Genomic DNA, 9,832 nt, shown 5'->3' on the forward strand with positions numbered 1-9,832 from the left:
GGAACCTACTGTGATAGAAGGCATGACAACCAGCCTGGGAATTGTCCTTTTTTGTCTTCCCTGTTTGTGCCTCAGGCTGGCCAGCATCTGCTAAGAGAAAAGCCTGGCATCAAAGGCGGTTGTCAATCTGCTCCGTGGTGCTGATGGATTCTGGTGTATGAAAAGAAAACACTGGTTTGGGAGCAGTGGAAAAGTGGGAGCAGTAGACATAGAATCTTGCTCAGCATCGATTGGCAACTCCTAATGTCTGCATTTAGCTACCTGTCAGTCTCATTATTTTGTCAGAGATCAGCAGGCAGCTAATTCTGTTGTGTGCAAAAAGGCTTACAGTTTTTAGAGATGTTGAACAAAGTAACCGTGGAGAGTTGTTAATTGTGTTTTTTTTCCCCTTTTCCCGAATCCATCCAGGTTCCAGTTCAGAAGGTAAAGCTGGAGGGCAGTCCAGTATACTTGGGTCAGAAGTGGCCCTGTTTGCAGGCATTGCATCGGGAAGCATCATCTTCATCGTCATCATCATTACACTGGTTGTGCTACTGTTGAAGTACCGGAGACGGCACCGGAAGCACTCGCCACCGCACACTACCACTCTGTCACTCAGTACATTAGCCACACCCAAACGCGGTGGCAACAACAATGGCTCTGAGCCTAGCGACATTATCATTCCGCTGAGGACTGCAGACAGTGTCTTTTGCCCACACTATGAAAAGGTTAGTGGGGATTATGGTCACCCCGTGTACATTGTGCAAGAGATGCCGCCTCAGAGCCCAGCGAACATCTACTACAAGGTCTGAAGAACTCTCTGGTACATGTGAGAAATGGAGGAAACTCACCGGTCCGCTGCTTTCTCGTGGGGTGTTGTGACGTGCCCCTGTGCAGTAATACTGACTGGCATGGGGGAGGGGAGGAGGCGGAAGCCTCCTTTGATGAAAGCCCTCAATAGACTGGAGGATCTGGAGAATCCCTGTTGCAAGGAATAGTGTTCCCCACAAGCTGGAAGACTTACAGTCAGAATTACCCAATCGCTGTGCTCTTACAGTCATTGCCCGCCAAGCCATGTGCTGGAAGCCATCAGGCACACTGACACCCATGGACGATGGAGCGATTTATAGAAGTCTTTTGTTTCGGACACCCCAGGTGGGTGCTCAGGGAAGCTGAGCTGGAAAAGAAGTCTTCTGGGTGTTTGTCTCATTACTGTCCTCTTCTCTGAACTCTGGGTTTGTCTCACAGACCTCTTTATTGGAGCAAGACTTTTTGTTTCGGTTCTCTTGTTGGTAGCATACCACTTTCACATTTGCTTCTGTGCCAGTGTCTAAAACCATGCCATCCTTCACGCAAGCTGACTTTCCACCCCACAGTTCTTTGCTCTTTCCATTTTCTGTAACAGCCACACTCGAATGGGTAATGTATTAGAGAAACTGCACCTTGCCACAATAGCGAGCCCTCCCGCTAGAAGTCGGGGTGAGACCTGGGAGCTGTAACTTGAGGTGGCGCGGGCGATTGCAATTGATGCTGATCGGCGCGGCCTCTGAAATGGAAGCTGGCAAGAGAAAGGTAACTTAGGTAGCACAGCACTTTGTATCTTAGCTTTCAGGGGGCAAGTGAGAGACACTGCACATGCAGCGGATTAGGGATGCACTTGATGTCACTCTCTGCACTCCAATAGCAGTGTGCAGGAAACAAACAGTACCTTCAGCACGGAAGGACAAAGGCGCATTGTTGGCGGGTGAAATACACGGGCCGGGGGAGGACACAGGAGGCCGCTGATGATATATCAGGGAGGACTATTGTAGGTACTGGCAATAAGATACACTGCTATGATAATGAGGCTGCAGGAAACGCTCTGCTTTGTGCAACCTTTTCAGCAGACTCGGGTGCTATACTGATTATGTTTTTTACCCTACTTTGATTACGCACCGGTGAGAACAGCAGAGAGCCAAATATGATCTATGGGTTCAATGCCAAAGGGGCAGAAAAAGCATCGCCCATTTTGATGAGTATGACAGGCCTCTCATCCCCTGTCTGTGTTACAATACACCGAGTAGCAGTTGGTCGATGGCGGAGCTGGCCCTACCGAAGGCAGAATCCATACAGACTGGACATTGCAGTTCACCAGTGCCCTATAGTAAAGCACATATGCCCGAACCCCTCACACTGCCCACACATCCATGTTAGACCCGAGGAGGAAGAAGTATACGTATTCATAGCAGGTGTTGGCAGCACAATGGTTAATATATCCTTGGTAGGTTTGCGCGCCACAGCATACTAAAATCCAGTTTGATGGCAGTTAAATGGTGCGAGCTGTCCTGGAAGCACACAAAAAAAATGGGCACAGCACTAGTGGGAAAAACAACCGAGTTCCAAAAATAACAGCGATGAGAGAAAATGCAAAAATAACAGCCTGCTTGGGCGTCTCGTGCAAAGGCAGGCTAGGAAATACAAGCCCACAAATATCAGGAAACCAGCTACACGGCATCGCATGCTGCACAATGACAAGATGTTCCGGCGTTTCTTCTGTGTTCTGTTTTCCTTTGCCTTAATGGGCTAAGGATTCCGCTGTTTGTTGACGGGTGCCTACCAGTTACATGTTCCCAGCTGACCAGTGGTGCCCTCCTTTACAGACCTACAAATGTGCACGTATACGTAGCTATACATGTAACTACACAGTGGGATGTGCTATGCAAAACAGGCCCCTTTTATCACGGTCCTGTTACTATGGTAACATTTTGCTCTCTCAGTCGGAAAGATAAATGTAGCAACAGCATTGTGATGCTCTTAACTCGAACAGCGCCTGCAAAACACATACAAATAATTTGTAAAAAAATAAAATAAAACCGAACTGCCAGAGAATCAATCCCCCTCTCTCATTTGCTGAGCATGATGTTGGTCCAGGAAAAAAAATACAGCACAGATCGTCCTGGGGGAGGTTCCCATGGCGACCGACGACAGTGCATATGCCGCCCATCCGCTCCCTTTCCCCTCTTGCCCCCACCCCTCCACAGGAGCCCTGCACAAGGGTTCATTGTTTAGCCTTTAGGAATTAATTTATTTTTGTATTTCCTCTTTATGGGGAGTGGGGAAAGAGGCCGAGTTGGTAGCATCAGTCCCGACCTGTTTGCCGCTTTGACCTTTTTTTTTTTTAAGAGTGTCATTGGTCGACTTAGTTAGGGGAGGGTCTGCTTGTGAACTGAACTCCAAACTGTGAAGCAATCCTGTGTGCTGACTAAGAGCAAACTTGCGACCATGTTGTGGGTGGGTAAATGTACTGTGCGTTCTTATTTTTGTTAGTTTCTTGTGCCGAATATGACAATCTACCAACGGTTCCTGCGTTTTTGGAGTTGGTTCAGCGTTGGAAACGTGTTACTGTAAATGCCTTGCTAGTTTGATCATCCAATCCCCTAGGCACCTGACTTAGGAACATTTTGCACCACAACGTCCGGGTGACGATGCTGTACATACGTCCAGAACTGTTGATGGACTTTGGGGGTGATTCAGTAGCCTTATTCACCTTTTTAAAATAAGACACATTACAAAAATAAGCCTGTACATGGCTTTTCTTAACCAGATTGTGTACATAGAGCTATGTTTTTTTTTTATAAAGTTCAGAGCAAGATGTTTTCTATAAAATATGAATTTTGCAATGTATTTAGCTACAGCTTGTTTCAAGGCAGTGCCATCCCCCTTTGCACTGTAATACGAGAAGAAGTGGTAAACAAAGGTTGCCAAATTGCTGCATTTGTGTGCCGTAATTGTGTACCATGAATATTTATTTAAAATAATTCCTTTGTCTAATTTTGTAAGTAACACAGTATTATGCTTTTAGTTACATTTGGTTCCCTTTCCTTTCTTTTTAAACAGCCTATTCTGAGTTCTGAAATCTGTTTTAGTTCCCCATTGCAGTTAGTCACCTTTCTCTCTCTCTCTCTCTCTTTCCCGCTCCCCCAGAAAACAAAAGCTATGAAATTCACATTCCACATCTGTTTCCAACTGAATTTGTTCTAAAAAAATAAAATAAACATTTTTTTTCCTATGGAAGACAATTGTTGTAGAGATTTTTTTTAAATCTGCCTACTGCTGCTTATTCAAAAAGTACACAAGAGGGTTGTTAGGCCCGATGGGCGCTGACGGTGCAGGCCAGTTGATTAAGGTGTGCCTGCTGCACCTGTAAACTTGAGGTCACATGTTTGCCTTCTGATGGCTCGCCTGCACAGCCTGTCAGCCTAAGGCTTGATGATGGGTGGCAGTTTTCACTTGGCCAGCATTATAAAGAAACACCTCTCCTTTCAGAGGTACAGCACAACACGATCTCTCTAGTGTACTCCTTTTTGAACGATGAATCCATGCGAACAATCAAATACATACAATCCAGTCGACCACGAGCTCCGTACATTTGTATATACAAAAGCTCTTAACATCATTTTCTCGAATTAGGTGTTAAACCTTTCTAAGCGCTGGTTCGGATGCTCCTTCTTGATGATTGTGTTGTTGCATGTCCTCTTGCGTCATATTTAATTGACAAAATGGCCTTCTAATAAGCCAACCAAGTGAAACCAAAGGGAAAATGTTTTAATAGTGAAACAACCTTCTCAAACCTCCAATTGTAACCTGCAAGCCTTAGTGACTAACACCTTGGATGGGTGCTTTGAAGTGGCGTGTGTGCTGCATCACAGAAAACAGCAATCAATACATTGATGTGTGAAGTGGAACGTATAAAATCTGTGTTCAGGTTGTATGTGATGTAATTGGGGTGTCAGTGTCGTCCCGTCCATACCATTCAGGACATTTTGATGGAAAAACATGGCAGTTGAGGGGCTGGGGCGGTGGGGGGGCCTTAATCGTCTATAGCTGTCAACTGGGCCAATGCCAATAAGGGTCACTTTCTGACAGTGGTGGCATTTTAACTTGGGACTTTTCGCGTTTTTTCCCAATATGAACATGTTGCTTGCAAGGCCCAAAATGCCAAAAACTGGTTTGGTTTAACTAATGGCGACCCATTTAGCAGCTATTAACTCATGTTTTAAAACCTTTCTTACCTGTCAGGACAGAAACAAATACACAAGACCTGACCTGGCGGTTATAGTTCCTATATTTTACATTGATTGTATGGTGCCATAATAATGACAGGTGTCCGTGCCTGATTCCTGCCACTTTTAAGCACTGAAGGGATAGGTGTGAAAGTAGACCGTGACTAGACATTCAAACTTGCAAAATTCATGCTGGCCACCTGTCTGAGGCAAGCACTTAACTCGAATCTATGTACCCTGTATAACGTCTGCACTATGTTATAGCCCTGTAGATCGAGTGAGGGGTCAATATCACATTATAATGACCCACCGCCAAGTCATGGCCCTAGACCCAGCCAAGGGCCATACGTTGGAGACGGGTCATTATCACAAATGATAATTACCTCTGCCGAGGTCAATACGGCTGCTAGTACATACTTGTAATATCAATATAGATTTTGCAGTGGGGCAGAGAAGTAAAAAGTTTGTTTAATAAGTAGTAAAGTAAACCAAGGAAACGTGTTAGAAAATCACATGTGGCTTTCATTTATAATATTTAAATAATAAGGTTGTCTTCATGACGTTAGAATTTTAATTGCAAATTTGGTTGAATTGGAACATGTTTATCGTTATCATGTGTTACCTGTAATGTACAAGTGATACTTTCTCTTTTCGAAAGTGAAATCATTGTTGCATGTTTTAGCGTTTCCTTTGAGGTGTTAAATTGGATTTTGTCCGTCACGTTGAAGGTTTAATGAAAAAGAAATGGAGTGTCTTATTGAGAGTAATGTTGGTGGGATATTACATTGCTGTTTCTTGAATGCAGAGATAAGGCACCAGTTGCGGGGGGGACATGAGGTGCAGTTAGTGGCAGCTTCCTAGAGTGATAGCCCCAACACTACCCCTGAAACTGGGTGACAGTGGCCTAAAGCAAGCACATTTTAAAGAAATTGAAACAAATGGGATCCAAGATCGAGACACTTGAAAAAGAGGTATGCTTTGGGGGAAAACAAGGACCTTAGTAGTATTTTACCACTTAGGTGCAGGGTAGGAGAAATTGGAGAGTTCGGAGTAAAAGGAGTGGAATAGAAATCAGGAAATGAGTCTATTGCAGTGAAAAGAAACAGGCCCTGCCTGTTAGTTACAGGCCAGGTAGCACCGTGAGCAAAGCACCAAAACAGAGAGGTGCCAGTCTCGGGGAAGCAATTTTCTCCCCTCTTCTTCCACCACACCTGTAGACCAATCGACCCTGCGCTCTCCCCCTATTGGATACGTTGGGTCCGATCTTGTAAGGAGGGAAAGTTGGGACTCCCTTATTTGTCAGTTTGTTTAATCCATACGGCTCATCCACATAACACATTAGAACCCAGTGGAATAGCACAACACAGGGACTATCCTCTTACCCCAACACACTCCCCCATCAGGCAAAGGTGATTCTAAACTTGAACACAATTCTTAACGAGACTGGATCAGCCCAATATGACTGCTTAATAGTGAAACCATTTGCCTGAACCACTGGGAAGTTCCCTTCTGAGAACCCATGTAACTGGGCGCGGCTTCCTTCTGCACGCCACATGAACCAGCAACTCTTCTTCCGGCACCCAGTGTTGGCCCAAATCGCTGTAATAAACCAAAGCTAGAGTGCTTCCCCACTAGTTTTGGAAGGATGGACCAATATGAACCCATCCAACGGGCCCCCTATTGAGACCTTCATCCATGTGCCTCTCCATTGATGCCACAAAGCACTGCAAGGCAATCGCCGCAATGATATCACCTGTAGGGAAGGTCAGAAGACCCCAAATGCACACAGTAACTAGCCCCATGTTTCAATTGCTTAGCAGATACTTCTTCCCAGCTGCCATGTTAGCTGCCCATGTGCACCTTTTAGAGCTATTGTGACATAGCTCAGACTAGAGGGCACTGCTCTTGATGTCACAGTAAGCATGTCCTCCTCGGGACTATAGGAACCAAGGAAAGAGGGAATACATGCATGCCTGCTTTCTATCTGAGGAATGAATCAAGAAGCCCTTTCTTTGTGGTGGTAAAAGTCGTACACCTTTTATCATCTCATCTGGTGGGTATATCGATCTGCTTTGAAAAATGAGGGGGGGTGGAGACAAGGAAAGGGCAGTTTTGTGTTTTTAGGCCCTTGCTAATGCCTTCTTCAAACCACGAATAGCACTTAACAGCCGAATGGAGGGCATATATCTCCAGCATTCTTCAATTGTGAAATATGCAAGTGAGAGAGAAAAGCAACAGCAACATTTCTCAAATAACATCTTGTTTCACAAAGGCGAGCCATTCTGGAAGGGAGGCAGCTTTCATGTTCTTGTAAAGAGCATAATTTGAACAATCATCCAGAAGCAACTTGAGAGTCGTGTGGGGGAGGGAGGACAAGTGCTGTTGCATGCTTCTGGCATCTTAATAACGGTTTCTAAGCCAGCCTACGTTACTCATTCGGGGAAGACAGCTAGTTATTCATGGCCTTGGTCGCGTAATTCCCATTTGTCGAATTATTTGTCGTTGCTGAATAATCTATCCGGTGATGATTGACAAGTTAATGCTGCAGGAGAGCGAACGGCTAGGTCGAGCTTGTGTGGCGGGGACGCATTTATTGATATTGGGCCCGAGCTAAGCCTGCCGATTGTCAATGCGCGGGATCTGCCCTGCTGCTGACATTGCAGCTAAGTAACTCCTCGCCTGCAGGCCCTGCATTCTGATGAGGGCGTCCTGCCGAACGCCCGATGCCTTCACCTTTCTGAAGGTGGGTGACGGGTGAAGGTGCTGCTAAGCGCCCTGCAGAGAGTCGAGAAAGTTGAGCGCGGTAAGGAGAGTGAATTTAGGGAACCTCTTTACAGAGCAAGTCGTCGCAGTTGGCAGCAAGAATCTCAGATCTCCAATATAGGCATGAGATAAAAAAAAGTGAAGCAAATGCCAGGTAAGGACACTAGCATGAGAAAAGCAAATAGTGAGGGTAAATCATGCTCATCCTTGGCAGCCCATCTCTGTGACCCTAAAGACAGACTAGGCCGAGTCCACTGTGCAGCCGTAATTAAGGCCAGCAAACAAGCAAAGTGGTCAGCACAGGTGACATGCATAGCAAAGACCTACAAGTAGGTGCTTTTCTCTTTCACTTCCAGTAATTAACTTAAAAAGGAACTAAGTGACCTAATTTGCTCTCTTGCATGACCTTCGAGAGTGCCTTGGATTTTCCGCACTCTGCATGATTGGGCAACAAATGAAAACCTGCTGGCTATGTACCGAGTGCGCCTCATGGACTAGTCTTTCCCACTCTGTTAGCATCTTGGAGCCCAGTCGCCATGTTTTGGGCCTGTAAGTGCACGTCATCGACCACACACCATTTCATGACAGCAGTCATCAGCTAACTCTTGTTCTGTGAAGTCACCTCTTCAGAATGATGGGCGAGGAGCAATGTTTTCTATTGGACGGATGAGCACACATCAAAGCTTCTAAAATCATGCAGCGGTTGCATTGTTGGCATTGCTTGTGTTACAAAAATGCAATGAACTGCGTGTCCCCATTGGATTAGAAAACCTTTACTTTATTTAATTATGGTGGTATTAACTGGTCTTGGAACGAAAGTCCATATACAGTAACAGGCCTACACATTGCAAAGAAACTTATGTTGGTTGTCTGTATATCCCTGCAGCATTTTGAAAGTGCAGAATTTAAAGATAAAAAAGGTGGGGGGGTACATGGAGGCGAGAAGGAAGATGTCGGGGATCAAAGGAGACAACCATGTGTTATTTATTTGTATATTATACTAATTGATGACATGGTGTTTCAACAAGAAACACACAGATAGGTAGGTACACGTAGTAGCCAGGGTAGTCTACCAGGCGGCTGCCTTACAATATAACTTACGCAAAGGAAAAAATAACCAGATGATGTTGGGTGTGATGTAGAACAGGAGGTGGGGGACATGCAAACTGACATCTAGGTATGTACTCTGTATGCATGCGGCAAGCCCAAATCGATGTAGGGTTCACACAGCTTAAAGTACTACATGTTTTAAGCCTTTCCTCCCCACTGCAATGCCTAGCCCCACCATCCAACACATTGCAACCTTAATCAAGTTGCAGTTTTGTGTGTAGTTTGCTTGGCGAAATGTAGCATTATACTTGTCGTGGTTCAGGGTTGTGGTATCAAGCTGTCTGTAGACACAGATGGGTCAATGAGATCCCCGGATCCCATTGGCCTCCCCTTTCTCCAAGCTACACTAGTGGCATTTGGCCGAAAGACATGATGTGCAAACTTTACTGCCTATAAAAAGTAACCTTAAACCGGCACTGAGAGACGGCTCGAGTACAAACAGTGCTCCAGATAAGATTTTGAGGTGGAAGTATTTTACTCCCTATTTTTAAACTTTGAGAGTAGTAGATATGATTTCAAGTAAGTAAAAATGACTTTTCTCCTTTGCAAGAGAGTAAAATGCATGTGAAAACCAGCCGACGTGTGCAAAAACTGTATGGAAATCATTACATCGCAACAGCTTTCTGCATTGTGACAGAATAAACCTTTCATTATTTCTCTAAGGTCTGCCCATTTGATCTCTCCTCTTTAAATATCGAAAACACAAAAACCTAGCCAATTACATAGTAAAGCAAACATTAATTGTATTGTGTGTTTTGATGTTCAGTAGCAGAATTGTTTTTTGATCTTTAACGAAAGTCCTAATTTCCTGGAGCTATTACCACCTAATGGTATGCCAATGTTATGATACAACAGTTCAGAGAGGCAAGGACTCGATGCAAAATTCTATACCTAATCTCATGGTCAAGTTGTTATTTATATAGAGCTTTTGGCAAAGC

At 44.8% G+C, this 9,832-nt stretch overlaps 1 protein-coding gene across 2 annotated transcripts in view; it reads left to right on the top strand.

The window, feature by feature from the left end:
• The window catches only part of EFNB2 (ephrin B2), a 54,928-nt gene extending 50,891 nt beyond the window's left edge, over nt 1-4,037 (top strand). For both annotated transcript variants that reach the window (XM_069636576.1, XM_069636578.1), the window contains exon 5: nt 409-4,037. In XM_069636576.1, coding sequence (XP_069492677.1) covers nt 409-791 — 383 coding nt within the window. In that variant the 3' untranslated portion in view covers nt 792-4,037. The remainder of the gene's footprint in view (nt 1-408) is intronic.
• Nucleotides 4,038-9,832: the final 5,795 nt, after the last annotated feature.

This window comes from Ambystoma mexicanum, chromosome 7p, assembly GCF_040938575.1.
Source record: "Ambystoma mexicanum isolate Mex_15411 chromosome 7p, UKY_AmexF1_1, whole genome shotgun sequence".
In the NCBI taxonomy this organism is placed as follows: Eukaryota; Metazoa; Chordata; class Amphibia; order Caudata; family Ambystomatidae; genus Ambystoma; species Ambystoma mexicanum.